Source organism: Ovis aries, chromosome 13 (genome assembly GCF_016772045.2).
Source record: "Ovis aries strain OAR_USU_Benz2616 breed Rambouillet chromosome 13, ARS-UI_Ramb_v3.0, whole genome shotgun sequence".
Taxonomy (NCBI): domain Eukaryota; kingdom Metazoa; phylum Chordata; class Mammalia; order Artiodactyla; family Bovidae; genus Ovis; species Ovis aries.
In genome coordinates this window covers 38,733,656-38,751,333 of record NC_056066.1, presented here as the reverse complement: position 1 = coordinate 38,751,333, position 17,678 = coordinate 38,733,656, and the positions used below count along the sequence as shown (strand labels likewise).

The window sequence follows — 17,678 nt, the reverse complement described above, 5'->3', positions numbered from 1 at the left end:
GGCCACCAAGAGGGCACATGAAGCAGCTTCCAGAAAGAACTGAAACAAGACAAGGGCTGCCTCCAGAAGGTGGATGAGCTGCCTGGAAGTCGTTGCCAAAATCCTCTATTTACAGAAAATGGCACTTTGTAAATACCAAGCTGTGCTATTTACGTAGTTGTTTCTCATCAATATATGTGGGAATTCTGTAATTTTCACGAGTTCTCTTCAAAGGCTTCCGGAATTGCAGACAAATGAGGGTCACAGATAGAGCCAGCTGAGCCCTGCAAACCCTATGCCCCCGGCTCCTGCTCTTTCACGTGGCTTGGCTGCTGGTGAAAGAGCAAAGGGCAGGGCAGGGCCAGGCCAGAGCCATGACCAGGGTCTGGCCAGATGGCCCCTCTCCCTGGGGCATGGACTGGGGAGTAATGTGGGCAGAACCCAGGCACTCAGGGATCTAGACATGGAGGGATGTGAAGCCAGTCCAGCAATGACCAGCCCATCCTGGTTCTGGACACAAGGCTGGTGACACTGCCCTGCAGCATGGCCACAGTCCCTGAGTCCACCCTACAACCCCTGGGTCTTCTGGCAGCTTAAGGACTGGGAGGTTTCTAGAGCTGTGCCCAGAAAAAAGGCTTTGGAAACTATCAAACACTGTGCCTACTGACCATGCCTGGAGTCACTTCCAAAGTCATCATTCACATCGTTGGAAGGAGACTTCCCTCTCCATCACCTCCCAACTCAGGAGCCCTGCACCTGGGTCCAACCCCAGCTGTCAATCCTGCACTCTGTGCCCTGAGCAAGTTGCCTGATTTCTCTGTGCCTCAGTTTCCTCACCTGCGAAAAGAGGAAGTAATCCCTGCATCCTAGGTGTTATGTCATGGAGCCCTCTCAGAGACTTAGTGACCCATCTGCAAAGTGGGAGCAAGATTGGCTCCAGCAGGAGAAACTGATGAACATGCAGCTCTGAGCGTCTCGTCCTTCATTTCTGTGCGATGTTCCCAGTGCGAGTCTTTTATTTGTCAGCCCCCTGGGAGGGGAGGACCACCTCCCATCCTGCACTGCTGCTGCTGTTGCTGCTAAGTCGCTTCAGTCGTGTCCGACTCTGTGTGACCCCACAGACGGCAGCCCACCAGGCTCCCCCATCCCTGGGATTCTCCAGTCAAGAACACTGGAGTGGGTTGCCATTTCCTTCTCCAATGCATGAAAGTGAAAAGTGAAAGTGAAGTTGCTTAGTCGTGTCGGACTCTTAGCGACCCCATGGACTGCAGCCTATCAGGCTCCTCCATCCATGGGATTTTCCAGGCAAGAGTGGGGTGCCACTGCCTTCTCTACCCATCCTGCACTGCTCACTGACAAATCTCTCCATCAACATGTCTTCATTTGACTGAAGCTGAGGTAATTATGCAACACTGGTCTAAACATGGTGTTAGCAATTTGCTTCTTTAGGCTGTTTGCTCTGCCAAACCTCAGTTTGTTCATTTATCTAAAATGGGAGGATTAAGGTGGAAGGTGAGAGGGAGACGCTGGCATGCTCCTTCCACTGTGGGAGACCCACAGCCAATGTCCGTCCCTCACTGCCAGCCTTTACCTTCATGGCCTGGAGTGGACCAGCTGGACGCCCTGTTTGTGCAGCACGTGTGCACACAAGCCCTGGTGCTCTCTGCCACTCTCCCTTGTCAGCATCTTAATGGGAGAGAAGAAATTCCTATCTACTTGGTTGGTTGCTTTTCTGAGCTTCTGGGAGATTCCTGATGTACTTGGACCAGTGCCGGGTAGACTGGTGGCTGAAAAAATGACACAAGGTATCCCCTGTTAACCTGTGACTGATCTTCAGCTGAGCAATGAACACTGGGGGACCTTTCTGCTTGGCTCCCATCATGATATCCTGGACTCGTGCATAAGTGATGGACTACAGTGCACAGACCACTGGCAAACTGAGGGTGGAGTTGTCTAGCATCTGGCCCTTTGCCATGAGTATTATTTGGGGGCAGTGGTGGCTCTTGACTCTCTGCAGGAGTCCTGTTCCACATATGGAGCAGCTGCCCACTTTTGTTCTGCCCATACTGGTCATGTGACTTGATCTAACCCCAGGGGCCATGGAAATGAGCCTGTATTCTTGTGATATGAAGGCACAGAGCCTGGGAGAGTGCCTGTCTGTACCCAAGCCCAGAGCTCAAGCTCCCAAGCCCAACCTGCTGAGTTTCACTTAGGCAATATCGATACTCCTGTGTGTTTCCAGGCAGCACAGGCTCGTCATAAGGGGCTGAGTCCCAGGAAATCAGTGTCACGGCTGACCAGAGATGGGAGTCCTTTTGTCTTTTACTGCACCAATTGTGGCTCTTGGAATTGGACTAGCCCTTGAGAATTTTTTTTCACTTATAGCTGAAGAGGCCAAAATCTGAGAAAGGCTAGTGACTTTCTCAAGGTCGTAGAGCTGGACAGTGGTAGCCCTGGGACAGACTGGCCCGCCACCACTGAGTCACCCTGCAATCAACACAGTAGTGACGTCACCAACCACACTCTCCTTTGGTGAATGGCGCCATCGCCCATTTACCCCAAAGACAAACAGAGAGAGACCCTCTGCACTCCATTGGTTTGAAGACATTCAAAGCAGCACAGCTTTCCTGCCAGTGTTCAAAGACTCTGTCTCGTTATTAGAAAGATCACAATGGGAAACATTCCAGTCTCTGCCACATCTCACAGTGCAGGACACCCCTTCCCCTCCCTTCCCATGCTGCATCTCCGTGCCAACACCATCACTAAACCACACAGAGACGAATACACTCACAGGAGAGCTTTTCCCTTCCTATCAGTTTTTATTTTTCTAAAAAAGACAAGGACCAGCTAATTTTATAAGGGATGACACAGTAAATCATCTCGTTAGTCATCCTGCGTTCTTTCCAGTTTGAACAGACTCCTCTCTGAACTGACTTGTCTATTTACTATAGCAAGGGAGACAAGAAGATTCACTTTTTGCCATTTTTGGTATAGAAAAATCTGGTTCCTCTGCCAGCAAAGAGTAGAGCAAAACGTTCAGGCGGTGGCTAGTTATGGAGTATTCACACGTGAGAACCGAGGCATGTGTAAAAACTGCACAGGGCAGCAGGCTAGACGGTTGATGTGGAATCAGAGGAAGGGGTGCACCCAGGCACCCCAGGTGGGATGAGCTTGAAATGACTGCGGAACACGAGGAAGGTCTGTGGGGTGGGAGTGTGCTGGGGGTGGGGAGAGTAGGACATGGATGTGGAAAGGTGGGCAGACCCAGAACATGCAGTCCAATCCCCACATATATCATTAAAGGACTGCCTGGACCACTGTGTGGGACGTGGACATGAAGAGGGATCCTGGTCCAGGGGAGGGTGATGGCAGCCAGACAATAGCCATGCCAGTGAGGATGGAGAGGAGATGGGGATGAAGACACAGGTTGGAGATGGAAAAGCCAGGATGAGCTGATGGCGGTGGGGTAGGAGGGAAAGAAATCAAGGCTGATTTCTAAGATTCCAGCCTGAGCAATTCAGTGGATGTGTTTCTGAGATGGCCAATCTAAGGGGCAAGAGGGTTTGTTGTCTTTTAAAAACCCATGGCTCCATTTCAGACCATATTCCAACTCCATATCAATCTACACTGCCTCTTCAATGGAGTGCTGAGTTGCCAAGGGAGAAATTAAACACACTCACTCTCTCTCTCACACACACACTCCTTTATCCAGAATCCCACTTTAAGTAATTGTGCCTAAGATGGTAAAATGTCTTTCCTATTGCCTTTTAAAAGAGGGTTACGGGATCCATAGATAAGCATCCATGTGTGCCCTCAGATGGATGTGCACATGAGCCTTGGGATAAATTGCCCTCTGGGACTCGCGCTCTGCAGAGGAGAGTAATAGGTTTTGCCTCAAGCCAACCCTGTAAAACAGAAAAGCAATGAAGTCAGGTGAAGCTGGGCCTGTGTCCAGGAGAGGATGAGAGGGCCAGCACAAGCCAAAGCTGCTGGTCCCATCACAGTTTCAGATACTGAAAACTACTCTGCTAACTGCACTCATCCCTCTAGTTCACAGCGCTGAGGAAAAGACAGCTTTAACAAGTTCAAGAGGAGAAAAAGTAGATCCTCAGGTTCCTACCTTTGTATGTAAAATGAGACCCATCAAAGCACTAATAACATAGCAGACAAGACAGACTCCATGTTTACCTTTGGAATCCACCCCTGGGCCAGGAGAGGGCCTTGTATTCTGAGAATGCATTACGAGAGTCCATGAAGAGCATCCCCAGCCACGGGCCAAGGATGAGGCCACAGGGGGACCTAACTTGCATTCTTGCTCTGTCATTTCCAGGCAAAAGAGCCTTTCATCAAGAAATCTATTTGCAAACAGCTCCTAGTATTCTTGGGAGTAAGATGAAGCAAGCCTTAGGAAACAAGACTTTCAGAGACGGTGTCACAGGTGTCCCAGGAGTGGAGGACACACCTGTTGGATTAGGAGTTGGGTGGGTGGGTGCCATCTTGGTCCCTGGGCTGACAGTGAGAGGCAAGTTCAAAGGCTGACAGTTTACTCCAAATATCCCCTAAACCAGCTCCTTGGGATCTGGTTCTAAATTCCCCAATGAAAGAGGGGCCACTTATTGAAAGGGCAAGTTATCTTTGGGGTTCCTTAAGATTCCTTAAGTGTAAGAACAAGAGAGGACTAGCAATGGGAACAGTTCTGGAAACACTTCAGGAGCCTCTGAAGAGGGTGAGAAGCTCTTGGGATCTCAGGGAAGCAGGGATGGGGGGAGACGTGGCAGAAGAATCCTGGCTCCTTCCTCACTGTGGCACCCCAGGTTGAATGGGCTTAGCCAAAGCTATACCCCACACCCACCTCTGCCCACTCCTTAACTGAGAACACATTTGGGTGGTTTTTGTACTCAGGCACCAGCTCCAGCTGCTGATATAACATCTCAGCAGGCAGAGGCCAATGCTTCAGGGAAAGAACACTGTGATTGTCACCAATGACGTGTTTGTTCAGATGCTACATGTTGGAGCACATGTTCAGGAAGGACTCTGAGTCTTTGTGAAATTGGGAAACAGACACAGCTCTGTAGGGGCTACAGACATGGCTCCCTGGGGCTCTGCAAAGCCCAAGCTACCTAGCAGCATCAGCAGCATGGAGACAAGGCATGTAACTGGAGTCAGTGGTTTCAGAGGAAAGATACTGTAAAACTGTAGTCTGTATAGAATATTGTTCACATTGGGACTGTTGGCAATGTCATCTCAGAGGAACACATAAATTAAGTTTGCCTTGTAGGTAACAAAATAAAGAAAAATAAAATAGAGTGGGGACGAGTGGACCAATAATAATAAATTACTATCAATAAGGACAAACTATTGATAGATAAATAAGATGAAGAGAAGCATACAGTAGGCTGCAGGTGTCCGGTCCTGATAGGTAAATATTTGGTATCTAAGCACTGTGCCTGCTCTCTCCCATCACCAGTTGGGGCTCCTCATTCGATCAAAGGTAACACTGTCTGCTCCAAGCTCATTCTCTAAGCTTCTCTCTATTGCACTAGGTTCAGGATGTGAACCAAAGAGACAGTAGATGAACACACGTAGCATCTGCCCAGAGGGGCTGGATTCTCATAATTCTGCATCTTCTACAGCCGCATGGGTTTTAGAGAACAGATGTGCATAATAATAATGGTTGTTGTTTACTCAGTCTGTGTGCAAACTGTTTGGTGATCCCATGGACCATAGTCTGCCAGGCTCCTCTGTCCCTGGGATTCTCCAGGCAAGAATACTGGAGTGGGTTGCCATTTCCACCTCTGAGGATTTTCCTGACTCAGGGATCAAACCTGCGGCTGCTGCATTGGCAGGCGGATTCTTCACTGCTGAGCCATGAGGGAACTCCAATAATAATGGTTCAGTTCAGTTCAGTCGCTCAGTCGTGTCCGACTTTGCGACCCCATGAATCGCAGCACGCCAGGCCTCCCTGTCCATCACCAACTCCCGGAGTTCACTCAGATTCATGTCCATCGAGTCAGTGATGCCATCCAGCCATCTCATTCTCTGCTGTTCCCTTCTCCTCCTGCCCCCAATCCCTCCCAGCATCAGAGTCTTTTCCAATGAGTCAACTCTTCGCATGAGGTGGCCAAAGTACTGGAGTTTCAGCTTTAGCATCATTCCTTCCAAAGAAATCCCAGGGCTGATCTCCTTCAGAATGGACTGGTTGGATCTCCTTGCAGTCCAAGGGGCTCTCAAGAGTCTTCTCCAAAACCACAGTTCAAACGCATCAATTCTTCGGTGCTCAGCCTTCTTCACAGTCCAACTCTCACATCCATACATGACTACTGGAAAAACCATAGCCTTGACTAGACGGACCTTAGTCGGCAAAGTAATGTCTCTGCTTTTGAATATACTATCTAGGTTGATCATAACTTTCCTTCCAAGGAGTAAGTGTCTTTTAATTTCATAGCTGCAATCACCATCTGCAGTGATTTTGGAGCCCCCCAAAATAAAGTCTGACACTGTTTCCACTGTTTCCCCTTCTATTTCCCATGAAGTGATGGGACCAGATGCCATGATCTTCGTTTTCTGAACGCCTTTGCCCTAGAAGCAGAACTAGATTCCAGGATTCTAGTGCAAGTCTTTTAGCTGGGAGGGAGGAGTCTCAGAAAGTGACCCCTCCCCACCATCCAGAAAAGAGCAGGAAGATAGATCGGGGAGGAATGAGCTGCTGATCCACGTGTGTTATCTGTAAGATGCTGGACAAGCACATGCTGGGGCACCTGGGGGAGACAGGGCTGAATGTGTTTCCATGCGCACATCTGAGACATAAGGGAACCAAGGTATTTATCCATCAACCCCTCTCTGACTGAGGGCTACTTCTGGCTGCCCTGCATTCTGGTAGAATGGGGTCTGGGGATCAGCAAAAGCCTGGAGTTATGGGAGCTGGGAACTGGGGTTCAGGCAGGCACACCAAGCTATAAATACTAAGTGGGTACAGAGGGGCCTTATCCCAGCAGCGCCAGATACTCTACCAAGAGCTCTGCCCACATGCCTTCATATGTTCCTGATAGCAGCCAGATTCACCTCCAGTGACTGACGGGGAAGCTGAAGCTGAGGCGAAGCAGATCGCCCATGGCTGTGCGCCTAATCAGTGGAAAAGCCAGGACCAACACTCAGGTGGGTTTCATTCAAAAGGTACGCTCTAAACCACCGCCAGGCTTTATATCCAGCTTGAGGTCCTGGGGAAGCAACCACTGGCCAATCTGTGTGCAGCCAGTGAGGCCTGATGGTCAGACTCTGGCTGTCTGAACTGGGTCTCACGCAAGGAGAGGAGTGAGTAACTTAAGATCTTTCAAAACATAATTTACCCTCTTTGTGCTAATCCTCTCTGGACACCAGTTTTAGCTTTGTGTTGACACTGACAAATTAAGGACATGCTCAGCACTTTTGCAAAAGTAAACAGGAAATTCCACAAGCTCTTCTAATCATTTTTCTCTTCCAGGGTGAAATCCCTTAACTAAACACGTCTGCCTGGCCAGAAAGTTGTTGCCAGGACCTTGCTGACCAGATCCTGTGGGTCCCCTTATACACTGAAACCCCTGTGGCAGCTCCTCTCTAAGGACCCTGGCCTTGGAGCTATAGAAAGGGCTCTGGGCCCCCGTGTCCTGGTGTTCATGAGGATGGGGCCGGCTCCCAGTGGGTCTGACTCTGGTCCTTTGTGGTGGGCTAAGCACAGGTGAGCCACCCTTAGAGAGATGTAGGGTGGGGAGAAGGTGAGGACCAAAACACCTAACATTTCTTGAGCATCTACTATGCACTCCCTACTTTATAGATGTGGAAAATAGAGGCCAGGAGTTCTGGGACTTGTTCCAAAGCCCCTAGCACTTTGCTGATACACAAGCTCTCCTGTTCCTTATCTGGGTATCCTTTTCTCTCATCAAACATCTCATCTTGCAACATAGGTTTATTGTCTAGCTCAGGGGACTATAGTCAATATCTTATAATAACCTATGGAAAATAATTTGAAAAATAATATATGTGTATATGCAAAACTGGATCACCTTACTGTGCACCTGAAATATTGTAAGTCAACTATACTTCAATAAAAATATATATTAACAAAGAAGAAGTCTATACATAACTGCCCCCACCCCAACCAAAAAATCCCATCTTGGACGCCTGGTGGCCTATAAGTGCCTTCTATGCATCCCATGTGTGTGAGTTGCTAAACCCAGGCCATCGCTCAGATGCCAGGGTAAAGGAGTAGCGCCTCTTTCCTGGAGACCTTTTTTTCCTGACCACATCTGCTTTGTGATTTTGAGTTGACAATGCAAGCAAAAGGAGGGATGATGGTCAATTAGAATCTCTAGGTCTTCTAGGGGAACCCCTTGCCATGCATGCATGCTCAGTTGCTCAGTTGTGTCCAACTCTTTGCAACCCTATATGGACTGTTCCTCTGCCTACGCAATTTTCTAGGCAGGAATACTAGAGTGGGTTTCCATTTCCTCCTGAGGCTACTTAATTTATATTCATGAAAATAAAATAAAATTTAAAATCAGACTAACCTCTCAGTTAGACTAACCAAGTTTCAAGGGCTCAGTAGCTCACATGGCCAGCAGCTCCCTTACTGGGCAGAGCAGAGAGGGGACAACTTCATCAGCATTAGGTTTGATGAGATAGCACAGTTCTACAGACTTAGTGTTCAGTCTCAGAGCAAAAAAGGAAAGGAATGACCTTGGAGAGACAAAAATCACCCCCAGGGCTGAGGTGGAGCTTTGATGTACAAAGCTGCCTCTCCAAGTAGGGGTGGGGGCAAGAAGGGCCCCTTCTACATCCTACTGGCACCCTGGCCCCTCCAACCACTGAGAACTGGCTTGTGCATCAATTAGTTTATCCTTTGGCTCTTAACAAAAGCACTCTGAGCCCCAGGGCGGGGAGAGGATCCAAGGACACCATTCCTTAAGATATTATAATTAAACAGATGACTGGAAGCTGCCAAGGCTCCAGGGAAAAGATATCCACCCGGTAAGGCTCTTCCAGAGCTCCTCCCCCAGGACTGAAAGGGGACTTTAGCTCGAAGGAGGCAAGGAGAAGAGGGGAGTGCTCCCCACCTGGGATGGGCTCTCCCCGTTCTTCAGGAACACGTCAAAATTAGCCTTCACCCTGCTCCACGTGGAGGGTGGTGAAGTTGGAGTTGGAATTCAGGCTGCAACTTCCTTTGAGATCTGTCCGCCCTCCTGTGCTTCAATCACCCTGACTAAGGAAGACCTGACTGAGGGTATCCTGATCAACATTAGAACATTAGAACAGACGGTGAAGCAAGTTCTCAGACAAGTGTGTTTTCCTGGGGATATTCACTGTTGATAGAAATTTGCAGATGATTGATTTCCACTCTACCAGGAGCTTCCCAGGTGGCTCAGTGGGTAAAGAACCTGCCTGCAATGCAGGAGATACAGGTTCAATTCCTGGGTTGGATAAATCTCCTGGAGGCGGGCACAGCAATCCACTCCAGTATTCTTGCGGAGACAAGAATCCCATGGACAGAGGAACCTGGTAGGCTACAGTCACAGTCATGCATGACTCAGCGCAGCACAGCACAGCACAAGGAACCCCTGGGTAAAGAAAGTAGGAAGGGATCTTTGTCTAGTGGAATCGCAGGCCTGAAGGTTTCTGACAGCCTCAAACCCCGGAAGAACCAAGGAAAATTAAAGTCACAGTGCGGGGAAAGTTTAACCAGAAATGGCTGCTTGATTTCCACAAAGCTCACAAAAAGGAGGGAAGTATATAAAAAAAAAGAGAGAGAGAGAGAGAAAGGCAAGCTTGGACAGGGAAGATTAAAGTGTAGTTTCAGGAAGTCAGAGCCTCTGTGACCCCGGGCCAAAGGCAAGGGCTGTGCGGAAAGCCTCCCATGAAAAGCAAACTCACAATGCCTGTGTGCGACGGGGTGTGTGAGCTTAGCTGTGAAGCTTAATCAGGTTTCTAGACACGTGCTAAAAGGCCTGGGTGTTCTGGTGGAGATCCCAAATCACTGCCAGCTGGTCCCTGGGGTCCTTTCTCTGGGGCGGCCTGCGTGACAGGACACAGCTCTGGGACCCTCCCGAAGAGGGCCTGCCAACCCTCACTGGAGGAGGCCAGATGACATAAACACCCATTTACGATGCCCTGAGGGGTGTCCTGAGGGGTATCCTGAGGGGTGTCCATCAGGGTACCTGGGACCCCAGCCGTATGGCCCTGAGCCGTCCTCTGCCCTTCCTGGACCTCTGTGCCCTGGCAGGGGAGAAGAGTGCTCTGAGTTGCCTCTGGCTGTGCCTGACCCTATTCCCCAGGCAAGGAGGGACCACTTTCAAGCCAGTGCCTGAGTCACCTCCTGGGGCCTCCCACCCTTCAGACCATAGTTTCTACTCTCTCTAGATCCTGAATTCCAGGGTCTACATCTTCCATCACAGGTTTCTGCTTCCTACCTGGAATTCCCTTCCCTCTTCTCCTTTGGAAAACGCCTGCCCACTCTTCAAACTCACTCCACTATGGGAGCCTTCATTTCACTCCTCCTGCCCTGGGGGGGACCATGGCCGCACTAACATGTAGCGGGAGCCATCCAGGGGGGATCTGCCTCCAATACAGCGGGCTCCTGCAGAACAATACAGTGAGCTGTGACCAGACTGCTAGAAGGGTCCAGCCCAGTGCCACCATCCTGATGGGGCTCAGAGATGCTTCCTAGAGAGCTCTGAGAGTAGGACTCTATATGTAGCTCCTACAGCTCTGACTCATGCATTTAATTGTTTCCCACTGGCGACGGGGATGGCTCAGGATAGCCCTGGCAGCCTTTCCTACACCCAACGATATGATCTGACAGTTCTTGAGCTCCAGGTGTGCTGGGTGCCAGTGATGTGCCAGACACTACACGAGGGTTTCCTGTGAGGCTCATGTGACCCTGCAGCATGGGGGTGGGGTGGGTTATATTTCTGAGGGTGGACAATATAAACTTGTTCCCTGACTCTGAGGAGGCCACCAGCAGGCCCAGCCTGACTAGAGGCAGCAGAGGGGCTCCTCCTCCCCCGAGCCTGGGACCCCTGCCCTGCATCACCTGCCTGCATGTGGATCCCCCAGGCAGCAGGTTGGGCTTCTCCACTGGGGTCTCCTCCCTCTGAGAGGCAGGTTGGGGAGGAAGCCTGAGTGGGCCTTGGCCGCAGACATGGGCTGTTTGGGTGGAGAATTCTGGAATTCCAGGTGCTGGAGCATGGTCTTCAAGGGGTGAACACTGACTTTGGCCCCTAGACTCCTTGTCCTGTGGTTTCCACAATACGCCCAGGGCAGGGCAGGCTGTGGGATAAGACACCAGTAATGACAAAGTGTGAGGCTGCAGGTTTATATCCACTCCTCTAGGCAAGGGGGTGGGGGGAGAAGGCAATGGCAACCCACTCCAGTACTCTTGCCTGGAAAATCCCATGGACGGAGGAGCCTGGCGGGCTGCAGTCCATGGGGTCACTAGGAGTCGGACACGACTGAGCGACTTCACTTTCACTTTTCACTTTCATGCATTGGAGAAGGAAATGGCAACCCACTCCAGTGTTCTTGCCTGGAGAATCCTACGGACGGGGGAGCCTGGTGGGCTGTTGTCTATGGGGTCGCACAGAGTTGAACATGACTGAAGTGACTTAGCAGCAGCAGGCAAGGGGGGAAAAGAGTACCTTTAAGCAAAGGCTGGAATTATCCTGCTTTGGCTACTTAGCTTTCATGCCTGCCTGGGAACTCACTGCCTCAGATGGCAGAGGCCTTACAGGACCCTTGGCTCACGAAGGACAAGGCAACGCACCCTCCTCTGGCTTCAGCTGGGTTCAGAGGATCCCGGGGTGGTGGTGGTGAGAGGAGTGGAGGAGGGCAGAAGGGCCCTGCCTTTGGCTGCAACAACACCCCTTGGGAGACGGAAGCTTGTGCTGTTTGGGCTGAGAGTGGAAACCTCATCTCAACTCTCAAGGCATCAGGGCGCCAAGGTGGCCGGGAGTCCCGGGTCTGATGCAATACCTGGGTCTTCTCAGCCTAGCAACAGGGAAGGCTCCCTGGTGCTGGAGTGGCAGCTGGCATCCATAGTAACTCTTCTGTGCCCGTGACTCTCCTGACAGGCAGGAGGCCTGCAGAGGCTGTTTTATCATTTGGGGCCCCTCGAGCCTTTTTTAAAGTGGATGGTTTAGAGGGGTTGGGGTAAGTGGGGAAAGACTTGTAGAGTTGACGGCTTTCATCAGGAAAGGAGTCATGCTTAGGCAGCTTATGGGGCCAGAGGGTAAATATATTGCCAGAAGTCGTTCACAAAGCAAGGACAGCTGAACTGGGCTCTACCCCACACCTGGTCTGACTCCAGAGCCCGCAGTGTGGATGGAAAAATAAGGTCTCTGTCCCCTCCCCTGAGTTACAGTGGGCTTGTGACTGCAATAGAGGCTGGCAGAAATGACTCGTGTGGCTTCAGAGGCTGTGCCATTCAGGCCATGGGCTTCCTCCTTTTCACTGCAACCCTCCCTCTGCAAGCCCTGGGCTGCCACCTGGAGCCATGCTGGAGGGGCCACACAGTTGGCAGTCCCAGCGGGGCTAGTCCTCCGGGCACTGCAGCCCAGACACCAGACACGGGAGTAGATGAGCCTTCTTCAAGGGGTCCTCCAGCAGCAGTGGCTCCAGTCCCAGCCATCAGCGTCACCACCAGCCATCCAAATCTCCCATCCTGGGCCCTGGATCCTGGGGTGCAGCACCCACCTCTGGTGCCCTTTCTGAACTATTGATCCCTGGAACTGATAAGCGACAGGATGTAGTTATCTGATATGTCACCCAATTCAGAGAATGTTTCACAGCAATAAATAACCAGAATGGAATCAAGAGCACCCAGGCGGAGCCCGTGCCATGGAGACGGGAAAGAGCACTGATGTGTCTAGTTGAGAATGTGCCCGGAGTCTTACCAGTTCTGCAGCTACTTCTTCAAGACAGCGTCACCCCTGCACCCGCTCCCCCCCGTGCCCCACCAATTCTCTGGATGGGGACAAGGAAAATCAAAAGCCTTCCTTCCATCCACTGGGCCTGTGGATGAAGTGCTAGGCTAGGGGTGGAGATTAAGAGCCAGAATACATTTTCATGGACCACTTACTATGTGTCAGACACTGCCCCACCACATGACAGGAAGAGGTCTCAGAGGAATCCACATGCAAAACTACATCCCTATTCTCATCCCAGCTGTGCAAAAAACTACATCGCTGTGGGAGAGGTGATGAGCAATAAACAAAGAACTAGATACTATTATGTCACAGGGTACTCAGCGCTGCAGAGAAAAGTAAAGCCATGTGAAGACAGGCAGTTTACAGAGGCAGGTTGGGGAAGGACGGACTCCCAAGGAAGGTGGCATTTCATCAGAGAGAATCTCCACTCTGACCCCAGAGCCCACGCCCTGTGCATGGGTATCGGGGAAAGAAAACGTCCATGTAGCCCCTAGCGTTGGAGAAGGCAATGGCAACTCACTTCAGTACTCTTGCCTGGAAAATCCCATGGATGGAGGAGCCTGGTAGGCTGCAGTCCATGGGGTCGCTAGGAGTCGGACACAACTGAGCAACTTCACTTTCACTTTTCACTTTCATCCACTGGAGAAGGAAATGGCAACCCACTCCAGTGCTATTGCCTGGAGAATCCCAGGGACAGGGGAGCCTGGTGGGCTGCCGTTCATGGGGTCACACAGAGTTGGTCACGATTGAAGCAACTTAGTAGCAGCAGCAGCAGCAGCCCCTAGCGTACACACCTGTGGCCTCTTAAAGACAGTACCTTTGGATACACACTACCATATATAAGACAAACGAGAAGAATCGGCTGTAAAGCACAAGGAACTATACTTGATATCTTGTAATAACAACCTAGAAGGGAAGAGGACCTGAAAAAGAATATATATGTACACGCACACACACACATATTATTGAATCACTTTTCTGTACACCCAAAACATTGTACATCAACTATGCTTCAATAAAACACACCTTTTAAAAAGCATGTTTGTTGATCACCTGTTTGGGGCTCACAGACCCCACAGCAGGTGTGTGAACAGGAGGGGAAACCTTTCTGCTCCCTCACCCCCCAACCCCCCACTTCCAGGCCCTCCCTCGGGCCCTGCGGCAGGGCCATCAGCAGGGTACTTACACAAAGCACGTGAAGGACCACCGCCCCCTGTCTTCGGTCCTCGTTGGTGAAGATGTCATTGGGGAACTCGTGCAGGGCTGCGGGATGGAGAGAGAAGAGCAGCTCAATACACACAGGTGACAACATTTCAGAACAGGAAGCCTTCAGAGCACTGCCTTCCTCAGTCTACTATGAACTTGGATGAGGAAAAATGACATTTGTAAGTTCAAAGTTCACAGATCTCTAAGTGGGAACTTGGTGATTCCTCCTGATAAGAATAGAGGCAACAAATCTCAGCTGTGTTAGAAACACGCAGGGCTGTGACCCCAGCGGACATGCTCAGGACGCACGGTCCTACAATCTGCCTGGCTCCCGCTCACCCCCTTCAACATGGGGGCGGCGTGGAGTTCGCCACCTGTGACCAAGGTTCATGAGGACACCTGGGAACCACTACTGTGCAGGTCTGTGTTCTAACACCCTGACAACTTCATTCCAGCGCATCAGTTTCCTTCTGCAGCATCACACGTCCTTGCAAATACTGAAACGTTTCCCAAGCAGAGGCCTGCAGGCTTCAAGGATTACCCGGGGGTCTGTGGCACATGCAGGGTTAAGTCCTTTCTCTGAACTGTCTGTCTGGCCCTCTTTTCCTTGTCGTGCTCCTGCCCTGCCTGGGGGCCCCCTAGCCTCTTATACTCCCTCCTCCTGCCTCCTACTTATATACCACATTGCCCTCTGCTTCCCAGGAAGTCCAGTGCAGGGCAGAACACATAAGAAATGTTCCTTTCTGCCCACTTTCCAAACCCAGGACACGGGGGGCTGCCGTGCGGAGCCCTGCAGGGCAGGCCTGTCCCTCAACCCTCTGGCCCAGGCTTCCCAGCACTGTCTGCTTCCCACTGGCGGCACTTGAATCTGGCCGAAGTGGCACCCCACTCGATGGTTCTGAAGACAACAGGCATCGCCCATGGCTGCCCCGCTCCTTCCTGATGGGCCCTGGGGTTGTGCTGGCCGCGGTGGGCAGCGGCAGAGGCTCTGACAGCTGGGCATGTGCACAGGTTTGGGCAGAATCCACAGCAGCATAGCAGTGGCCTCTGCTCCGGGCCAGATGGCACCCACCCTCCCCGTGCTTGACACCCACTATGCCTCCAACCCTCCCAGAAGGCTGTTGCTTCTGGACTGTAGGGGAGGAACCCAGCGGCAGCAGGACTGGACGGTGTGCTGGCGCAACCACAGTGAGGGCCATGCACCCGGAAGAGCAGCCACGACGCCCTCACGCCTGCGACCTCTCGGCTCCTGGCACTGCTTGCCCATCTTAGTTCACCTGGTGACCTCTTCCTTCCAGGCGGCTTCTTCCTAGTGGGGACTTGATCCAATCTAAATTCAGCCCCCACACACCAGAGGAGCAATCTGTGCAGCTGCCGTGGGGCTTTTCAGTGCTGGGCAGTGCAGGGGTAAATGTGACCAATCCATTGCCCACCTTCCCCCAGAGGTGGAGAGGGGCCGGTATGCAGGTTACTGTATCCATCAGGACAGCCTTGGGAAACTGAAGCCAGGGTCTGCCTTGTGATGGGCATCATGTAAAACTGCCATGCGTGGGGACCACTTACCATCAACGAGGAGGAGAAGGGATGTGAGGGGCATCCTGGCACTGATACATGGAAGTCAGCCACTGCCTTCCCTCCTACCCCTCCTGTTGAGGGCAGCAGATGGAGGGAAGGAAGGCCGTGGGGCAGGCAGCCCTACCAGTCTGCAAGATGCCCACACCGTGCCTGCTCTGTCATCCTTGCCTCTCTACCAGAGCCCCCAAGAATGGTTTGATCAAGGGCACCATGTCAGTAAGTGATACATTTTTATGTTTTGAATCGAGGCATTTTGAAGGACTGTTGCTAATGCTGAAGTTTCAATACCTTGGTCACCTGAGGCAAACAGTCCACTCATTGGAAAAGATCCTGATGCTGGGAAAGACTGAAGGCAAAAGGAGAGGGGGGTGGCAGAGGATGAGATGGTTAGATAGCATCACCAACTCAATGCACATGAATTTAAGCAAACTCCAGGAGATAGTGGAGGACAGAGGAGCCTGATGTGTTGCAGTCCATGGGATCACAAGATCGGACATGACTTAGTGACTGAACAACAACAATTTTTATTTTAAATGTCCTGGGTGCTCAACAGTGAGTTCAGGAGTGGAATGACCAGGATCAGATGGATGTTCTGGGCTTTGAGTTTGGAAGGGGAGGGTCTCAGCAGAGATCTGGATTCCCAATCAACCCTGGGACCTGGCTGGGGCTCTTGGATAGGCCTAGGCTGAGAGCTGTGCCCTTGGATGGGGAAGGACCCACAGAGCCCAGTGCTGGCTCTGGATGGGCAGAGTGAGTGCTGTCCAAAATGCTGGCCCAGGAGGTGTTGGGGGGCGGGGGGTTGGGGTAAGAGGGTAGGGCTTGGGACCAGGACACTCTCCTTCAGGCTCCTCCTTCCTCAATGCTCAGGGGAGTGGGGGAGCTTGGTGGTGTCCCCTTCTTGATCTGTCTTCCTGGCCTGGTGTCTTACTCATTACCAGCTGGAAACTCCCAGTCCTTGGTCAAGGGTGCCTCCTGCTGTCAGAACCCATGACTGGCTAGAAGAAAATCAATGAAATTTGCCATGAGATGATCCTGTAACCCAAATGCCAGTCTATGTGCCTGACACGCAGTGAGGCCAAATGATACGGAAATGCTGGAGATCAGAGCAGAGAAAAATTTTCTGCAGGGCCTAGCAAGGCTGAAGCGAGGCTCATGCCTTAAAACCCCCAAACTTCCTGAAAGCTCTCAGCAAAGCCCTTTTCTAGGAAAGGGGAGGGAGAGGCATGGTTGTTGTTGCAAACTTCCTGGTGTCAAGCCCTTTATTCCTGAGGTCAGGTCATGGTCAGGGAATGACATGCTTGTCAATTTCCACCAAACATGTGATTCTCTCTTCTGACAAGAAAGGGTAGGTCCCAAGGCACAACTTCCACCCTCCGAGGTCTAGGGCCTGGTTAAGAAGAGGCAGAGCTCAGTTGTTGGCTCCCTCAGGGCCAAGTCTCCAGACCCTGTCTAGCTGTCACAGCTGAGGGAGCCAGACCCCCAGGACCCAACTGGCCCTCAGGCTCCTCAGGCTGCCTAGACAACAGGGACTGGGTCTGGCAGGACACAGTCCTAGCCTGGCGCCTGGGCACCCCCAGCTTACCTGCTGGCCCAAACCTGGGTGAGCTGAGGACCCTGGGAGGAGGCCAGGATCTACCTCTTATCTCACTCTTCACCTGATGACCACCACTCTGCTGACTGTCAGCTGAAATGCCCATGATTGGTGGCTCATTGACAGCTGGTTGCCTGTTCGTGGGACCCAATGCAGTGCTGACCAATGGCCGAGTGGGACCACTAATGGTCACTCACTGACAATTGGTCACTTGGGGGTGGGGCCCATGGCGGCACCAACCAATGGCTGAGGACCACTAACAGTCACTCACTGACAATTGGTCACTTGGGAGCGGGGCCCACGGCGGCACCAACCACTGGCTGAGAAGGACCACTAATGGTCACTCACTGACAGTTGGTCACTTTGGGGGGGGC

The 17,678-nt window shown here is 51.7% G+C and overlaps 1 protein-coding gene across 2 annotated transcripts in view; it reads right to left on the bottom strand.

Annotated features, from left to right (window-relative positions):
• SLC24A3 (solute carrier family 24 member 3) overlaps positions 1–17,678 on the bottom strand; it is a 425,544-nt gene that overhangs the window by 148,794 nt on the left and 259,072 nt on the right. For both annotated transcript variants that reach the window (XM_027976756.2, XM_042229627.1), the window contains exon 3: positions 14,119–14,195. In XM_027976756.2, coding sequence (XP_027832557.2) covers positions 14,119–14,195 — 77 coding nt within the window. The remainder of the gene's footprint in view (positions 1–14,118; positions 14,196–17,678) is intronic.